The 19,569-nt window shown below is 38.5% G+C and overlaps 1 protein-coding gene across 1 annotated transcript in view; it reads left to right on the top strand.

Moving 5' to 3' along the window:
- The window catches only part of LOC107095012 (cGMP-inhibited 3',5'-cyclic phosphodiesterase A-like), an 80,511-nt gene extending 63,508 nt beyond the window's left edge, over window positions 1–17,003 (top strand). Inside the window, exons 3-15 of the mRNA XM_015390966.1 lie at window positions 4,207–4,352; window positions 4,429–4,544; window positions 4,624–4,867; window positions 4,948–5,024; window positions 5,108–5,304; window positions 5,406–5,543; window positions 7,304–7,415; window positions 8,079–8,186; window positions 8,429–8,628; window positions 9,448–9,651; window positions 9,783–9,944; window positions 14,742–15,003; window positions 15,195–17,003. Coding sequence (XP_015246452.1) covers window positions 4,207–4,352; window positions 4,429–4,544; window positions 4,624–4,867; window positions 4,948–5,024; window positions 5,108–5,304; window positions 5,406–5,543; window positions 7,304–7,415; window positions 8,079–8,186; window positions 8,429–8,628; window positions 9,448–9,651; window positions 9,783–9,944; window positions 14,742–15,003; window positions 15,195–15,508 — 2,280 coding nt within the window. The 3' untranslated portion in view covers window positions 15,509–17,003. The remainder of the gene's footprint in view (window positions 1–4,206; window positions 4,353–4,428; window positions 4,545–4,623; window positions 4,868–4,947; window positions 5,025–5,107; window positions 5,305–5,405; window positions 5,544–7,303; window positions 7,416–8,078; window positions 8,187–8,428; window positions 8,629–9,447; window positions 9,652–9,782; window positions 9,945–14,741; window positions 15,004–15,194) is intronic.
- Window positions 17,004–19,569: the final 2,566 nt, after the last annotated feature.

Raw genomic sequence — 19,569 nt, 5'->3', positions numbered from 1 at the left:
GCCGATTCATCGATTAATCGAAAAAATAATTGGCCGATTCATCGATTTTTAAAATAATCGTTAGTTGCAGCCCTAAGGTGATCATGCATGGCTTTAGAACGCAGAATGTGAATTTTTATGTAGGACAGAATTGACTCCTTTGGGCTAAGACAGTTGCCCCGTTTCTGACCTACAGTATAATTTTACCCCAAGCTTGCTCATTAGTTCCAAACCTATCTAAGAAAAATCAAGTTTTCAAGAAATAGGACATTAAACTAGACTGCTTCTGTACTTTCATAATTACTTTCCTTCTATTATGTTATTATATATGAATAAATTTAACAGTAATATCCTTATTTCAAGTCTTCCTTTCTTGCATGCTCCTAAGGTTTTTCATAATAGCTTTCCATAACAGCACTTGGCAATGCAGAGAGTTCTTCATATTTCTGCATCAGCCTGGACATGTGTTTGCTTAAATGTGGACACCTTGTGTTTGCTTACCTTTGAAAGGGTATGCACCTTCTTGTCTTTTTGTTGTGATGTATTAGGAAAGGGTTTTGGCGGGGTTGATGGCATTTTTAAACACTGAAAGATGTGGCAGTATACAGAGAAATGGTTCTTGAGCATTCCTCATTACACAGTCGAGATCAGAGGCTGCAACCTGTGGCTTCAGAGACACAAGTGGCTCTGTAGACACACTTTGGCTAAAATGATAAACACCCAATTAACCTCTTAAAATGACATATACTAACATTTAATTGTAGCATTTAATTTTTTGACTAATTGCTTTTTATCTCCAATAAAATAAATGTATTTTTTCCATTTTGGCAAAAATATTGGTCTTTTCAGCATAGTTTTCCACATATTTTTGAAACCAACTGAGAAAATATTTACTACCTTTTCAAATGTTTTTTTCTTCATTTTAAAACCTAAAATATGAAATGGAATGCTTGTTAAAAAGGCTACATCTCCAGTGGTAGATATTTATTTGTTATATTTATTTAGTTTTTTAAAAAAGGTCATGTAATGTCTGAGGCTGTTTACAAATGAGTTTTGTTCATTATTGGCCTTAAGTGAGAAATGGTTAATTGGATTGTAAAGGTTACAGAACCCTAATATAAATTGTGTGGCGTAGCCATTAATACAAAGAGGTCTGCTGAGAAGGAAGAAAACAGAAGAAGGAACATTGTCACTCCCTATGTTGCTGGAGTCTCTGGAGTTGGAGGAGGATTTTCAATTAGCACCGGATCCCTGTGCACTTCAAACAAAAACTGGTTCACCCCAAAGACAAGAAACCCAGAATTAGGGCCGACAACGTGGTTTATGCCCTTCGGTGTAGTGAAGAGTGCACAGACCTTTAAATTGGAGAGACAAGCAACCATTACACAGGCACATTGCTCAACACAGGAGGGCCAACTCCTCAGGATAGGACTCAGCTGTTCACCTACACCTGAAGGCTAAAGGACACTCGTTTGAGGACAACAACGTCCATATTCTTGCAAAGAAGAACAAATGGTATGAGCAAGGGGTTAAGGAAGCCATCGTTATTAACCTGCAGAAACCATCTCTCAACAGAGGATGTTGTCATAGACATAACCTTACACCCACCTACAAAGCACTTTTAGGAACAATACCAAGATGATTCCCCTCTCACCCGCCCTCACCTGACTCACACTTCAACCAGGCATGCGACCGAAACCATTCTCGATGAGGGAGCTAACAACCCATCAGAATCCCCTAACGACCATTAACACCCCCCAGGTGACCTCCATGGCCAATCTGGTGGGAGGGATCAGAGCCACCTTTTGTTTCCCCTAAATCTTTGTTACACCTACAGTATATTAATGTCAGTGCTCCCTACAGCTAGTTAGAAATGAAGAAGCCTCTTGGATGAAAGGTGAAACATCTTCCAGAACACTTCACGTTCAGTTGACTGTTCAGACTTAACCTTTTTTAGGTGCCGACCATGACCAGGATTAGGTGTTTAGAGCAGCAAAAAGGTTATAGAAAAACATTGTCATACAAATATGGACCTTAGAAAGGTGTGAGAAGAGTGAAAAAATAAACAAGTAAATACTGTGTGTACTACTAAAGGGTACAGTATAAACAGTATAAAAACGTGCACCTGGAGAATAAATAACCAATATACAGCTATAGACATTTTTACAGTAATGGATAATGTGAAAATAGTAGCAACATCAGAGATGTGCAAAAATAGAGCAGCATGTTATTTAACTGACTAAAGTAAAAACTGCAAAATCGGCATAAATGTAACAACATATTGAGATTGTTGGGAATAGTTGTGGTTATAGAGTCTCACAGTTGCTTGGAGGAACAATCTGTGATAACGCTCCCTGGCGCATTTAGGGTGCAGAAGTCTCTCTCTGAAGGAGCTCTCCAATTTTGCAACAGTTTCATGCATGGGGTGGGGTACAGCCATGGTAGAAGGTAACCTTCTTCCCTGTAAACTATGTTTGTGACATAGGCCACTAGGATTTCATATAAAAGGCCCTGGTTTTCCAAGATTTTTTGATGCCATGTGGATGCATGGACAATAAAGTCCTTTTGCTTTGAGGAGTTAATAAAATACCTTTGTGTGTAATTTTACCCCATTATAAATACATCATCTGTTTGAAGGCAGAGATTTCTTAGAGATTCTAGGGCTGTGTCCGAACGTCACCCTGACCCCTAAATCCCTTCATTACTATATAGAGCGGGGGCTATACAGTGGACTTCATAGTGAACTCAGTTAACTGACCGCTCGGACAGATGATCACTGCTTTCCAATCACCGTTTTGCACATAACTCCACGCATGGTGCCTGCGCCATCTTTATTTGTCGCCGCCACAACAAATCTCATGATGCTTGGCGAAGAGAATTCTCACAAAGCAATCTGGCATATAACTGCTCATCTAGTGACCATGGATAATCACTACTTTTCAAGGTGCATTGTGGGAAATTTCGAGTCCACTACTTTTTTTTATTGTAAAATATCGTAACCATCATACAGTGCCCTATAAAGTGATTAGGGCTGATGTTCAGACAGCCTAGGTCTCTTGCCAGTTGTCACCAGACATGGCACAATATCCCTTGTGCTTGGCCTGTCCACAGCCTGCTTGCAATGGAGGTATTTTAGTTGTCACTTTCAAGTCTTTACATGTTGAGACTCCTCCTTATATTTTTGGTTTGATCCAAGATATTACTCTCCTTACAGTTTCAGGTCATCAAATTAGATCAATCAGATAAGGTTGTGGAAAAGTTTAAAGTAATGTATTGGTTTAAAATATATCAAAGCTTATAACATTTCATGGAGCTTCCTTCCTTCCTTCCTTCCTTCCTTCCTTCCTTCCTTCCTTCCTTCCTTCCTTCCTTCCTTCCTTCCTTCCATCCATCCATCCATCCATCCATCCATCCATCCATCCATCCATCCATCCATCCATCCCCATGTATTGATGCAGGTCCACAGGGGTGGAATCTATTAAGATATGTGCATTTGTCTATATTAATAAAATATAAATGCATCCAATATAAGTTTGTTTTTTGCGTTTATGTTATATTAAGACAAGACATTCAGATTGTGCCAGGTCTGGTCAGAATATCATTGCTGTATTATCAAATCGAGCCGTCACAAAAAACAACAAACACATGAGTAACCTCTTTCGTGGCATCGTAGGTTTTTGAGAGCTGAAACCTGAGTCCACCCCCTCTGTTTAAGGTTGGTTTTTCTCTCTTAACAGAAATGGCTTCCTTCACACCCCTTTCAAACCACTTGTCCAAAATGTGAACATTCTGGTCCTTAAACAAGTGTCCTTAAGGTTTAGGTGGATAGCAGAGTCTTGTCCTGAGGAGGTAGCTCTGTGGAGAGGTTGTTTGGTTTCTCCAATATAAGGATCAGAGCAATCCTCGCTGCACTGAAATGCATACACCACTCAGCTCATCTGAGGTTTGGGAGTTTTGTCCTTAGGATGCACTACCCTCTGTCTAAGGGTCTTGTTTGGTTTGAAATGTACTTGGATTTTGTGTTTGGAGAAAATCCTCTTGAGTTTTTTGAGAGACTTAACATATGGGATGGAGATGTTATCACTATATCCTTTTAATTCTCTTTTATAGTACAATGAACAGATCCGGCTTTTTTCCAATAAGTGATGAGATATAACACAACAGAAGAAACAGGGATAACCTGCAGGTGCAAGTATGTAAACATGCGTCTGTTTATTTACCCTGCAGCGTCTCAGAAGGAGTCTGCCGCCAGGATTGCTGAGAAGAATTTCATCAACATGGACCACGACTACATCAGCTACAGGCCTGCCCACCATAGAGCCAGGCCCTGTACGGCGAGATCGCTCAGCAAGCATCAAGCCCACTGTGGACAGGTGATCACATCAGCTCTTTAAACGACATGCTACTACTTTGATTTCACCATCTGACTGAATCCTCTTGTTAAAGCAGTGAATATAGGAACAACCCATTGATGATAACCATCTCAAAGAGCCGCTCCATGTCAGCTACCTACACTGCCTCTGGCACTTCCAACCACCTCTACAGCAAACCACTGGGAAGACCAGGTGTGTGAGTAGACAATCCTTGGCTTTTCTGCTCATGTTTTAAATGACTCCATTTAACCTGAGGAACAATCTTTTCCAGGTTTCCCCCCCTCCAATGTGTCACCTCTGGGCTCTCCATCTCCGTCTCCTCCTGTTCAGGGAACTCCTGTCTCCAGCCCTACAATAAAGACATGTTCAGTGCAGCTTCCTGAGCTGGTGGGGCAACTGACAGAACAGGTTCCTGTGTCTATAGCCCCTAAGAGCCATCACAGAGCCTTAACTCACAGCCAGAGCGCCCCAAGCTCCACCACAATTCACTGGCGGCCTCCATCACTCTGTGGCAGGTAAAAGTCAGGCAGTTGTGCTCTACTATAGGGTACTAAATATAAAAAGCAAGCCGACATGTCTTTGTTCTGTTTTCTAGCTGCGGCAGGCCGTTCAGCAATCGACTAAACAATGGAGTAGAATCAGGCAGCAAAACAGACAGAATACCCCATCCAGGTACTGCTCCACAAACATTGCATGGAAATGACTAAACAGCCAAGATTTAGAACATCACATTTTTGATTCTGTGTGATCCCCAGATGAGAGAGTTGTAGCTTCCTCAGATTATGACAGCACCTATGACAGCACTTATGAGACCAACCACAGTGACAGCAGCGACTTTGCACAAAACGATGAAGAGGGAGAGGGAGGCAAGAAGCCACCTGAAGTGAGGGATGGCTGTAGGGAGTGCCCGACAGAGGGCATTGTTCTTCACCCTCTACTGCCATCACCAGTGGTAAGCTGTTATAGTGGGTTTAAGAATATTGCAATATTTATAAGGCCTTCAAACATGAAAAGAAAGTAAGAGCTGTCTCTGGCTTTATGTTAACCTGTAAGGACAAGTCAGCGTCTGCCCCGGAGAGTCCAGTCATGCCGGGTCTGGAACCCCTGATGAGTCAACTCAACAACTGGAACTTCCCCATTTTCAGCCTTGTGGAGAAGACTAATGGTAAAACAGGCTGCATCCTCAGCCAGGTAAAATAAATAAATAAAACATGTCTGACAGAATTTAGAAATACCATATATCTAGACTACAGAGCACACCTCACTATAAGCCGCACCGGGCTATAAGACGCTGATATCTATTAAACTGTCTCCCACCAAATTTGTAGGGGGCGGTCTACATATAGCCCCTGGAGTTGGGACAGAGAAAAATGCTAGCTCCCGTTAGTTTGTTTGCTCGCAGCAGGAAGAGCTTCTACTGAAAGATGGGGCTTCGTCAGCTCTGCAGGAGTTGAGTCCAGTCCCTTCAAAGTTCGACAGCTTTAATGAAGCAAATAAATGGCAAAATGTGTGAATTGAATTGTTCTCCTTCGTGCCTGCTGCTAGTATGTTCTTGTGATAAATGAAAATTAACAACTTATTCTTTAATTTCCAACTTTGACTTCCCTCTCTGGTGGTTAAATGAATAGAAAAGCCAAACCTTCTTATAAGCCGCATGGTTCAAAGCGTGGGAAAAAGTTGCAGCTTATTGTTGGGAAAATACGTTAGTAACAGAAACAGAAATATCCTTTATTATCATGCAGTGTGTAATTCAGGTGTATCAGTGGCGAAGCATTAGGCAAGCAGGTTCACACCTCTAAAAGTCTAGAATGAATCTGAACAAAAACAAGAATCTAAAGTTAGAAGATAATCAACAGTAAAAGAAAAACCTGCATCACCAATAAGAAATACTGGACAGTTAAAAACTGGACATTCTCAGATTACCGTAAGTTAAAGGTGCAACATTTTTGGATGACAAGAAACCTACAAAATGTGCATCTTTGAGAAAGAACAATCCATGATTCAGAGAAAAAAAAAAAAAAACAGAGCTAGAAATGTTGCAAATACCAGCAGGGATGTAAAAACACTGTTTTTATTATAAACAAGCGTAAATGAATGACACACCCAAGTAAAAGAAATGTCCTCATTTATTGCAACCACAAACAATAATGAATTTATTGTTATCTTATTTGATGATTAATACTGTTAACACTTAATGATTGGATGGAAAATAATACACTATAATTACTGAAAAAAAACTAATCTAAAATGTATGGCTCATATTTGTGTTAATTGCTTTTTTGAACCTCCTTATTCCATAATTAGTGCAAGTCTTTTGAGGTATTTCTTAACAGCTTTACACAGCTGAGAACTGAAGGCTTTTCCAATCGTTTTTTGTAAAATATCTCAATCTCAGCAGGATCATATGGAAAATGGTAATTTATCAGTCCTGTTATAGATTTTTTTTAATAGATTTTTAAAAAAATTAAGGAGCTTTTTCGCTGCAAGAGTAGATGTCTTACAAGAGAAAAGTTGTTGGTTTAATTCGAACATTCCGGGCCCATTCTTGGAGTTTTTAACCTTTTATCTTTCTTTTACTAAAGACTTTCTTGGTTTCTGTATTATATTTCTGTCTCCTATTGGGTATGGGGCCAGAGTCTTTGCAGATTTACATGTAGAAATAAATAATTGTTAAATTAGCATGATCATTAAGACCCGTGAAACTTTACACCTTTCCAAAACATAGCATTGTCTTACATATTAGTGATATAACAAAGAGATATATCCTTAAATATTAAGGACCTTTTCTCATCATTTTGCATCCATCACGCAGACTTTGTAAAAATGCAAATGCAAAAGTATCCAGTGCTTTAAACTTGCAGATCTGTTTATTATATTTTAGATTGGATCTTGAATTACTTAAAGCAGTGGTTTCTCATGCTTTCAGATGTTATTATGTTCTTATTTTTTAGGTTTCCTATCGACTATTTGAAGACACTGGTTTGTTTGAGACATTCAAGATTCCTATTAAAGAGTTTATGAACTACTTTCATGCCTTGGAGAATGGATACAGGGACATACCTTGTGAGTAGGCTATATTTGCATGTACATTAAAAAATACACAAAAAAACAAAAAAAAGCAAAACAAGTGTGCCAATATCTTCAGCTGCCACTAGGTGGATCCATTGCTCATATAATAAAATTTCTTCACTTGATATTCTTGACTGACTTGCAATAGGAAGCAGACATAAGCTTGATAATACTTGAACTTTCAACATTTTATTTAAAGTTCAGTAATTAATGCATGAAGCTACATATTCAGACATTGATATCCTTAAAATATTTAATACAGAATCAATGGAAGCCCAAAACAGGCGTTAATTTGTTAAAATATTGAGTGTCCAATTACACTGCAAGAAATTAGATCCCCCTAAACAATACTTACAATGAATCTAATGTCAAGATTTTTAGTTTTTAGTAACTTGTTTTACTCTGCTCACAAGTTATGTTTTTATGTTTACCAAATGTTCTTACTTGGTTTCTTAATATCTTAAGCCTACTTATATATCTTCTGTCATGTTTTAAGCTATCCAGCTTACTGACTATAGGCTGTTTCACAGGTCCTCACTAGTTTGATTCATTAATATTAATCATGACTCATTCCTAGAAGTTATGTTATGTTGTAATGGGCAGGAATATGCTCACTGCCTTCTTTGTCTAAATGAGATTTGGTCCGTCTGCTTTCAGATCACAATCGAATCCATGCAACTGATGTTCTGCACGCGGTGTGGTACCTCACCACGCAGCCGGTACCGGGTCTGCCCACCCTGCCCATGGAGAATGGGATACACACTGGTGATAGACTTATAGTGTTCCCTCTTCTTTACATTTGCCTTAAACATCTGTTTTAAACCAACGCCTTTGGTTCTAAAAACATCAACACATTTGTTTACATAACCCAGCAGATTTTAGTGTGTTTTATACCAGTATAAATTGACTCAGGTGTGCCTCATTTAGATTTTCAGCTAGTTTCTTGTTTTTATGTGGATTGAATGTATCAGTTTGATTATTAGTCTCTTTGCAATTGGTGATTTCAGAAACGGAAAACAGCGTTACACCTGGAGGGTCAGGGTTCCTGGTGTCCAAGATGAGCTCTAAGCTAGAAGATGGCTATGGCTTCCTGTGCGGTCTGATTCCAGCTCTGGAGCTCATGGCTCTCTATGTTGCTGCTGCCATGCATGATTATGACCACCCGGGAAGAACAAATGCCTTTCTGGTAGCAACAAGTGCACCACAGGTTTGTAAATTATGTGTTCTGGCAGTAAGAGGAGGTTCAGCTAGAAGATCAGCATTAGCAAAGTTCTCCTTTGTAGCGCTCAAACTACAGCTGCAGATTTGGCTTATATTTATTTTACTCATAAAAAAAAAAATGAAGTTATTCATAATTTGTCTAAGTGTCTTTAGACCAGAACTCACAGAATCCGATTTGGCGTCCGATCCGACAGAGAATCGTGTCAGACGAGGTCGGGGGGCTTGGTGCTCATTAAAAGTCAATGAAGATGATCACAACCGACATGATTTTACGCAAGGGGGCTTTTGTAAGTCTGACTGAGATAAACCACAGGTCTATTTTAGCCAGACTAAGAGGTTATAAAGGAAACAAATCCGCTTTGGGGCTAAATACAAAAATAAAATCTGTTAATGTCCCGAGGAAACAGTCAGTTTTGGAGTCACACATCACGTATATAGTAAGCGGGACAGACTTGTGCAAAAACAATGAATGAAACATTATAAAATATAATACTTTACCCATTACAGGAATTCAGGGGGAGAGAAAACGGACAAAGCATGATGTCCGAGGAATAGCTATGATTAATAATATTTCTTCCTCTCTAACTAATTTATTACAAACATAATACAAGTGAAAATCAAAAATAGCAGAATAATCACATTAGAATGTGATTTTATTCATCAAAAAATGTATTACATATGTCTTAAATGACTAACTCTCGTAAATTTTTATTCTATTGCAATGACATGAAAGACTAGGTAAACTTCTGTAAATCATCAAATGAACATTGGTAATATGAAAGTATTCTCTCTTTCTTTGCTGTAGGCTCTTCTTTACAATGACAGGTCGGTGCTGGAAAACCACCACGCTGCAGCAGCCTGGAACCTCTTCATGTCCCAACCAGAGTTTAACTTCCTGGCCAACCTTGAACATGTGGAGTTCAAGCGGTTCCGTTTTCTTGTCATCGAAGCAATCTTGGCCACCGACCTCAAAAAGCACTTTGACTTCCTTGCAGAATTTAATGCAAAGGTAGAATACAGAACTTGTAGTTATGATTTGGTTTCCTTGATTAATAATCTATTCCAGGCAGCGGTTGATTCTTGTTCATCTCGCATTATTCTAATCAATAGACAACACGATATGTCCTCATTTTTGCTCAGGTGGGTGATGAAGGTGTGTCTGGCATTGACTGGACCAATGAAAACGACCGATTGCTGGTGTGCCAGATGTGCATCAAGCTAGCCGATGTCAATGGGCCACTAAAGAATAAGGAGCTACATCTGCAGTGGACAGAAGGGATTGTCAATGAGTTCTATGAACAAGTGAGTTTAAATATACATTTTATATATACATTATATATATATATATATATATATATATATATATATAATATAATAATTATACTGGCTCCACTTATCATATAGCTTAACTCCAAAATACATTCCTGGCTTGTAAGTGTATAGATGGCCCAGACCTCTCAGGGTCTTCTGGCTCTAATCTGCTTTGCATCCATACAACCAGAACAAAAGTTATTTTGCGTCACAAATCTGGAACAAATACCCTAAAAAAAAGTAGAAGTGCTGAAACCCTCTGTTGCTTTAGATCAAGATTAGGAATGCAATTTTTAAGAGTTGCCTTTGATTGTGCTGTCTGAATATTATTAGTTAAGTTTCCAGTCTATTTTCATTTTATCTTTTTATTTTATTATTAATCATTTTATGTTTTCTTATATAATCATCTTATGTCAATGATTCAGTTTCATTCTCTTTATATATTTGTGTTGCCTCTGAGCCACTGCAATTTACTTTTTTCATGGCACTTCGATTTTTTTTTAACACTGAAATATGTTACATTCTTGCCTTTCCTCGTGATTACATATAAAAAAATTCTACCCAGAGTTTTCCGTTAAATTAATTATCTAAAAATAATCAAGTCTTGGTGACAATTAGGTGACTTTTTGGCCGATGTGAAATAGGCTTGTGTCTTCTTGTTGGTTGGCATTTGGTTTTCTTCTTGGAAATCTGTCTTGGTTGCCAATCTCATTCTTTAATTGCCAAGTCGTGAACACTGACCCAAAATGAGGAAAGGGATGCTTTCAGTAGTCTCGTGAGACTATCCTGATCTCGCGAGTTTTCAAGATTTCACTCGCTAATCAGTCTGGAGACTCTCCGTTGAAGAAAATTTGGAGCCGTTCACCAAACGAACATCCAATCAGCATTGGCTTTGAGGCGGGTTGAGGTGTGACGCAACGAGAAGCGCGACAGTTCAGTCTAAAGAACATGGCGGCTTCAGCCAATGAAACTAGCGTTAGCGTGGCTATCGAGCAAGTTTTATCGGAATTACACTGTATTTCTTCACTGAAAGAAGAGCAAAACACTGCTCTGGAGGCTTTTCTCAGAGGAAAAGATGTTTTTGCTCTTCTCCCGACTGGTTTCGGCAAGAGTTTGATCTATCAATTGGCTCCTCTTCGTCGTCGCTCTGTTACGTCATATGCTTCGTTGATCTGATTGGTTTATTTGGCCCGTCTATCACCAACATAGGCCAATCAGCTAACCAGTATTTTCGCCCCTTCCCAAAATTACTTCTACGGAAGGTTTCCAGATGGATATGTGGAGCAAATCGGAGTCAGGTTATGCTTTCTGTGCTTTAGATGTTGTTCTATGTTCTTTTGGGACCTTCTGGATATGCCATCAGTACACTCATAGTAATTTGGTTCTTTTCCATTCTTAACAAGGTTCAGTGCTCCATGTTTTCTCTATTTATGATTGATTAATCTCACTTTGGCTCATTGCAGCTTGAAAGTCTTAGAAAGGGGTTGATAAATCCCTTGCCAGACTGAAAGCTGTCGTCGGCTTAAATTCTTTCATGTTCATGATTTTCTTTAGATTAGGGTATAACGTCTTGTTAATTTGATCATATCTAGCCTACTTAATGATGCCAAAGAGTTTCTATTGATGTGGTTTATTTATTCTGTAGTTTTAACATTTCAGACATTCAGCCCTGTTTATGGAAACTGAACTTGAAATTACAATTTGTGATAGGAGCAGGTTGGTATGGATAGCTGGTTCACTTGAGTAAATGATATCCTGATTTTAAAACTACTTTTTGATTAGATTTCTCAGAAAATCTCTAACATTTAAGTTTGAAAAACAAGCAAAAAACAAGAAATCCAATGTTTGTTGGACTACACTGTATATAGAAAACATGAAAGCATAAGTTTTAACTGCTCGGATATATATCTCTAAAGAAAGGATAGATTATAAAGGAAAGTCAATATTTCTTTTCATGCACGCCGTTCTCCTGCGGGAGATCATGGTTCACGAGAACTGGAAAACATCTACCTCTGCATATAATGAGGATTTACACTTCCTTTGTGCTTAAGGACACTCCACTAAGGATCTTTTGTGTGTAACTGCATGCATCTGCCTCTGCCTGAAATTGAATATTGAGAACACTTTCTGGCTCATGAATTTATCAATGTAGATGGATGCTTGGCAACAAATCCTTCTTCAAACCACCTGGACCATGAAGATAAGATCTGATTAGTAGGAGCGGTAGTGTTATTAAATGTACTCGTTTGGAAGTTTCAAGGAGCTTTCTTTTTATTAATCTATGTATTATTTCCATCTGTAATTACTGAATTAAAAGAAACTACAAAAATCTGATAACATGCAGGTGTTGATAAAGGCATTTCAGAGGCATATCACAGGGTTACTTTGTCTAACATTAAAGGGGACTTGCATATCGGAAGGAAAAAAAACAGAGTTCAGTGGAGCTCTAATCTTTTGGGGGTACATCAAAAGAGGCAGAGTGCACATTTGGGGTTTTAGTTTTTTTTCTTTTTTTAAGGGGAAAGGATGACCTAAATGCAGGCTCATTGACAGCTCTCTTTCAGAGTGGCTGAGAAAGATCACAGACCTTCACACAACTGGGGTCCTAAGATACATTCGTTTACAACATGCTGTACTGTTCTTTAACATGTTATCACCGATGCAGGCCGTCATTATGCATAGATCTAATATATACAATACCCACCCGCATTACACGCCGACACCACACAGGTTTTTGGTTGCCATGGCAATAGGAACCCCCTCCTTTTTGTACAGCTTGCAAGCAGTATCATCAGTGCATCAAACATAAAAGTAGAATTCTGCACCATACTCACAGTTTTATACCTTAACAGCAGCACCGTCTCCGAAAGATCAGACAGAAGTTATTGGCAATTACTGTTCCTGGGATATGCATTCATTTTTCTTATTAAATACAAAATGAGTAAAAACGAAAGAATGCAAAGCATCTCAAGGACAAGAAACAGATGAAATATTAGGACTAATAAATTATAATCATGTTTCCAAATGTTTAATCTGTTAAGTGGAATAAATGAGGGCAGATAAATTTGTTTATGCCTTCGTTTGTTTTGATCATGTGGGAACAAATGTACAGATTGGAGCCGTCACGGCTGCAGCAAATCTCTTGTCTGTCAGACGCTTTTATTTGCGGGGCTGATACCTACAGATTAGTTCTACTTTGAACTCCTCTTTTTCTATTTGCAGTCATCTTGACCTACTTGCCAGTGACTGTACCCGGAGGCTGTATATCTGGGAATCCAAGTGTTTGACAGCAGTGTTAAAATTATTTCAGAGATAGGTAGAATTTACGCACAGTTGACTGAACAGCCTTTTTTTCTTATCTATTCAATACATTTCATTCCTATCACCAAATTTCCATGTCTCTATGCACTATTGATACAGGTGTTTGATAAGCCTTAAAATAAATATTTTAATGAAGCAGAGAAAACTAATAACTACCTGCTAGTAATGCACTTCTGAGTACTTCAACTATATTCAGACATCTTGTGTCCTCTGGAATTACACAAGGTTGGAGCTCAGAGATGGAGAGATCCTTCCTCTTTGCAGACTCTTAGATCATCCATCTTCCTGGGTCCTCTCTCTTGCACCCTTATTTTTTCAGGTCACATGTTTTTTAAAGGATTTAGGTCTAGGTTGATTTTTTATTTCTGTTATAGTCGCTATACAAATTACTATAACAAAGTTATTGGGAACCTTTGAAAAAAGGCCTCCTGCATCTTAGATTCCCCACTTTGTCATGAGATACTTCTTCATATATTGATTTTTTCTTTAGAACAAGTTAGAGTATTTATTGCCTAATAGCACCGTTTTAATCTTACTGACTGAAGCAAACAGTCACAGTTATGTTCCAGTGAGTTAATCAAACTCTTCCTGTTACATGTCCAATGGTAAGACACAAATAGCCTTTCATACCTCTCAAGCAATATTGCTGCCTTTTCTTGACTTATGGGGATTATCAAATATCTCACTTACATGAATGTCTTTTCTCTCTCCTTCTATGGATTAGTTTTTAAATACCTTTTCAGATATACTCAGTAAATTATTTTATTAATTATATGTGTCAAGTTTATAATTTTACTAGATGATCAGAGATAAACATATTACTCAATTATTCATTTCTGACTGAAACAGTGTGAAAGTGTCTCTGGCCTTAAGCCTCAGCAGTGGTCATAATGAGTTGAGAAGTGCTATCTACATTTCTGTGCAGCACTTTGAGGTATATTTCTCTCTTTAACAAAAGTTGACATTATGATACTGCAACAAAATTTAAATAGATTTTAAGACTATCCATAAACGTTTTAAAAGGCCTGGCAAAATAAAACAAAACGGTGGATATTGCTCTGTTCTGCTTTTTTATGCATTATTGGCATTTTTTTATATACCGGTAAAAAGGGGGGAAAAAAAACAAATTTTTGAGTTTGAAGTTAAAATGAAACCTGGTCACTCTGTAAAAGATTTGCCATAAATCTTTTTTTTTTTTTTTTTCAATATAATTGTGCTGTGTAGTATATTAAACTTTCAAATAACACGTATTAAGTTGATTAAACCAATAAACATCTTATTATTAAATATCGGCTCCCTGCTCTCCTTTCCTACTTTCTCTCCTTCATAGTGATTTTTATAATGTTTTTCTATTAGTGAATTCCGTATCTGATAAATAATATTTGTTAATCTGTTGTTATTCAATTACCTAAATATTTTGTCCTTTCTTTCCCTTTTACATATGAACCATTTTGCAAATCCACTCAGGGTGATGAAGAGGCCACTTTAGGCCTTCCTATCAGCCCATTCATGGACCGCTCTGCCCCCCAGCTTGCCAAACTACAACAGTCCTTCATCTCCCACATAGTGGGACCACTGTGCTCCTCCTACGACTCTGCTGCTCTGATGCCAGGACGCTGGGTGGACCCGTCTGAAGAGGCGGCTGAGCTGGATGCAGAAAAGGAAGGACAGGATACAGAGGAGGAGGAGGAGGAGGAGGAGGACACAGCGGATGAGGATGCCTCAACAGGTTCCACTGCCTCCCATATGTCTGCCTGCTATTATCTAGTTGCTTTTCTTGTCATATGGGAACTTTGTATAAACAAATAATGATAAATTATTAAGTCCAATTGTATGTGGTTATTATATGACTGAGAGAGCTAGGGATTTTGTAGACGGTATGTAAGTCCATGTTTGACCGTTTTCCTTTTGTTTTTATAGAGCATCAGGAAACAAAAAAGCTGCACAGACGGAAGGTCTTTTGTCAGATCACGCAACATCTTCTGGAAAACCACGAAATGTGGAAACGTGTAATTACAAGCGAAGCCTCTCCCGAGGAGACCCAAGAAGAAAATACCAACTGCTTAGGGAACCCCGTGGATTCAATCACAGCAATCCGCGAGGAGGAGGAGGAGCAGGCAAGCAAAGAAGAAGAGTCAGCCGACGACCCCGATGAAGGGGAAGAGGCAGCGGAGGAAGAAGAAGTCCTTCCACAATCAGAGACCTCAGGAGAAAAAGAGGAAGTTCCAGAATGAGATTATGGATTTGAACCTCCTCTTAAACCAGGAATCTTGACCATCCTTTGAAAATGTTTGATTCTTTCCTAACCAAACTCTTTGTACGGTAGCCAGCACATCACTTTTTGACACAACACTGTAGAAGATGTTTTGGGTAAAACGTGCCTAACAAAAACAGGGTCGAGGACTGGGATGATGCATGACCAGTATATCTGATAAGGAGATGAGCAGAAGAAGAAGAAATAAGAGAAACAGAGTAGTGATTACAAATAATGGACTCAGATTTTGTTTGTTTTTTTTAACTGTAGCACTTGTTTTACTGTGGATCTGGAATCCTGCCCTCACCCAGGCTGCCCCTGTGCACTAATGCATCAGCAACTGTTCTTCCAGAATCTCCCACTTTATTATCAGTCAGTGTAGCCCCCTCAGCTGGACAAAGGCGTGCAGCAAGCCCCTTCTTCAGGACAGTTGAATGAAAGTCAGCCTAAATCTGTTGTCGGACATTTGGATTAAAGAAGACCAGTTCGACACAATCACACTCACATTCCACGCTTCAAACTGAGAAAAAGTTAGAGAACCTTGTAGCTCCAAAAGCTTGATTTTAGCTCAAGGAAAACAATGTTTTAGCATTTATTTTCTCTCCCATTTTTTTTTTTTATATATTTTTTTGGCTATTCAGTCCAAAAAGACACCAGACTGAAAAACTCAGGAAAGCAGATTTAGAATAACAAAAGGACTTCTGACATCCTTGTCCTTTTATTTCCCTCTGCTTATTTTCTTTTCTTTGTTTTCTGTCCTCTGAATACCCACAAATGTCGGGCTAGATTCCCATAACATGGCAGAAACCAAAATAGAGTAAAAGAAACGCTCATGTTGGTAGTTTGGTGAAATCTTTGAGAATGTAAAATAATTGTTGTAGTGAATGCGGCTACTGCTAAGTTTCAGCTCAAAATCACCCAATATTTACAGAAATAAGACCTGAAAGGCCCTTTGGCATCCAGGAGGCGCTGTGTACCTACAAGAAGTTGTTTAGATGTCAGATTTTAAAAAAGGGTAGTCAAGCTTTTATTTTTATTTTCTTTATAAATTTAAAAGAAACAATAAAAAAGATGTTAGGGAAACTTAAGTAGCATGTATATGTAGCCCTTTTCTCAATAGTAGCATGGAGAAAATGCAGAATAAGAGGTGTAAGCACTTTAAATTACAGCAACATTTTTATTTCAAGTTGACACAGATCCTGTAGGAGAAGGTTCTTCCATTCATACTTTACACTCTAAAAACTGCTGGGTTATAAACAACCTAATGAGCAATTATTTTGCTTTTAGTTAAAAATGCAGATGCCTTTAACAGCCTTGAGTTGATTTTAAAAAACAGGATAGAGCAATTGGTTTCATACTATTGAGTCAAATTTAGGGCTGGGTAATTAATTGAATTTGCAATATATTTGCAATTTAACAAAATACAACTTTCGTACTGCAGAGGTTATCCAGTACAGTGGCATTACGTTTTACAAAAATAAGTCACTATTTTTTCCACTTTTTTTTTTCACTTTACAGTTAAAGTGGGTTTGCTGCCACACAGAAGGGTTGGAGCTAGCAAGCAGATCCAAGTAACTTTAAGCCCTCGTCCACACAACAATAATGTGCTGTGTCTGTACTTTAAAAAAGGCAGCATTCAGGGTCATGGAAATATTGAAACTCTGTAGTGAAACATCTTCATGCTTGTAGTTAGTGCAAAGAAAAATCTAAATGAAATTGCTGTATTGGTTGAAAAAAATCTCAATTTAGCTTTTTGGCAAAAAAGTTAGGTTATAACATCATAAGATCTAACATCAATGCTTAAAAACATTAAACACAATCAAACAAAGAACATTTGGTTAAAATGCATACATCTCCCGTGTCTCCAAACGCTATCTCTGCAGGAATTAATTGCATACCATCCTCCCGTTAAATTTAACAAAATGGTTTGTTTTCATATTTATGTAATAAATTTTTTTCAATAATGTCGAAAGCTTGAGCTCATTGATAATATGTGTAACATACAAAGCAGTAGGATTTTTTAGAAACAGTTAATTTTTGCAGCACAAAGTTCAATCTCTGTATAAAACATTGCTTTAAAGCTAAGCATGAATGTTGAATATATATATCACTAGGTTGCCTTACCTGGAAAAATTGGCTATCAGATACAGATCAAATAAAGTTTTAAAGCTTGATTAAGTTCAACTTATTTTCTGGTGTGAATTCAAACCCTAACAAAACCTACTGACATTAGCATTAGCAGAACATGATCAGACTCCTATTTGATTCTGTTCCCCAGATCTCAGCTTTTCCGTAAACCTCTGTCCAAACATGAGTCTGGCTTCAGAAGTTAAGAAATAACCCAGCAGTATTTTAAGTGTAACTATTAGGCGTGCACTGATTAAGGGTTTCTGGCTGATCACAGAGTGCCGATCTTTAAAAAGTATGACATTCCGATGTTGACGATACAGATTACTTTTTAAAAAGGATCACAACACACAAGTTATTGAATCTTATCTTACTGGTAAAAAAAAATGCAATCATTGCCTGTGAAACAAAAACTTGTGAAATAACTGCTCTGAAATATAAATTAAAGGTTAATGAATTGATAGTGGGTGGTTTTCAGAAATGTACAGTGGTAGATCAGATAGGAGCCAAAGATCTGTTTCACATGTAAGTATTAGCTGAATAACTGATCTCCCAAAATTATGAAAATCAGGGCAGGTCGATTGGATGGCTGGACGATAAATCGGTGCACCCTTAGTAACCATCTTCCAACAAATTATCTGACAGGTAGTGTTCATGCTCTCCTTTGATGTCCTCACAGATTTATATTGGTGGTGATTAAGGAAACTGTGAACATGAGGAACAGCCCCCTAGTAATGAGGCTTAAGGCTGATTTATACTCAGAAATCAGGTTGTCTGTGTGTGTCACGGTGAATGCAAATGTGCTCCCTGCTGCAGACACTCTGCTGCACCTCCCCAAAATTGTAGGTGACCGCAGACAGTGCTGCAGACAGTAGGCCTCTGTTTGGTCATCCGCTCTACTCATGCATATTTCCTGTTTGGTACCTTACCGGCTTGTTTTGTTTGTATGACCGCCATTGCGGTAAAACAGCTTGTGAAGTTGGACCAGCTAGAAGAGCGAGGTGCGCAAGAACGCTGGGACCCTTTTTCCACCTGGATGCCCGCTCTTTTTTGCCCTCATGTCCCTCCATTGTTGTACAAACTTGCCCCGACTTCCTCACCGCCTCAGCCGTGTCTAGACCCCAGACATGGGCAATGTGGAGTCAACAAGTCATCTCCATGTCATGTATTTGATCTACCCAGCCAATTAACCAGGTGAGTTCAATCTGCACAGGTTAACTCACGGTGAAGATTGGACTCACCTGCTTCAATGGCTGGGTAGAGCAAATACATGACATGGAGATGACTTGTTGACTCCACACTGCCCATGTCTGCTAGACCCACACCTAGTTTGTGATTATCCATCTTGCGTGGTAGCGTGGAATAACATAGCAGAGACCACGTTTCAATATTGGGCATAAATCAAAAATATCTGCGACAAGCTCACTGAGACACACTGCTGCGAAGTATAACCAGCCCTTTAGCGAGGAACAGCGGTGGATACATGAGAAGGGAGGAGAACCTTTTAGCATTACATGTAGTTTTCCTTGAAGGGTTTTTGGTAAATTTCAAAGTGGAGCAGATTCTTCCAGATGAAGACATTCATTGACATTGTACTGTATTTACACCGACATGAGAAGAGCATCATAGGAGGTTTAAGGCTGCTTAGTGTCTTAACCTGCATAACTGCAACAACTGGCTTCCATCAGATTCATTATTACAACTGAAAGACTTTAACACTCTGTGAGAGCTTCAGACCAATAGACAGAAAGTGATTATATATATACACCTTAAGAGGTACAGCTGATTAATTGTTTAATAGCGCTAGTTATCAATCAACCAGTTGCTGAAGTTTAAACTGGGCATTAGAATTTGGAAAAATACATGTTTGTTTGTTCTAGACTTGATTTTAAAAACTGCTGATCCACTTGTGTT

Source organism: Cyprinodon variegatus, unplaced genomic scaffold, assembly GCF_000732505.1.
Source record: "Cyprinodon variegatus isolate N-32 unplaced genomic scaffold, C_variegatus-1.0 Scaffold520, whole genome shotgun sequence".
Taxonomy (NCBI): Eukaryota; Metazoa; Chordata; class Actinopteri; order Cyprinodontiformes; family Cyprinodontidae; genus Cyprinodon; species Cyprinodon variegatus.
Note: the sequence above shows the minus strand (reverse complement) of the source record. Positions and strands in the feature narration are given on the sequence as shown.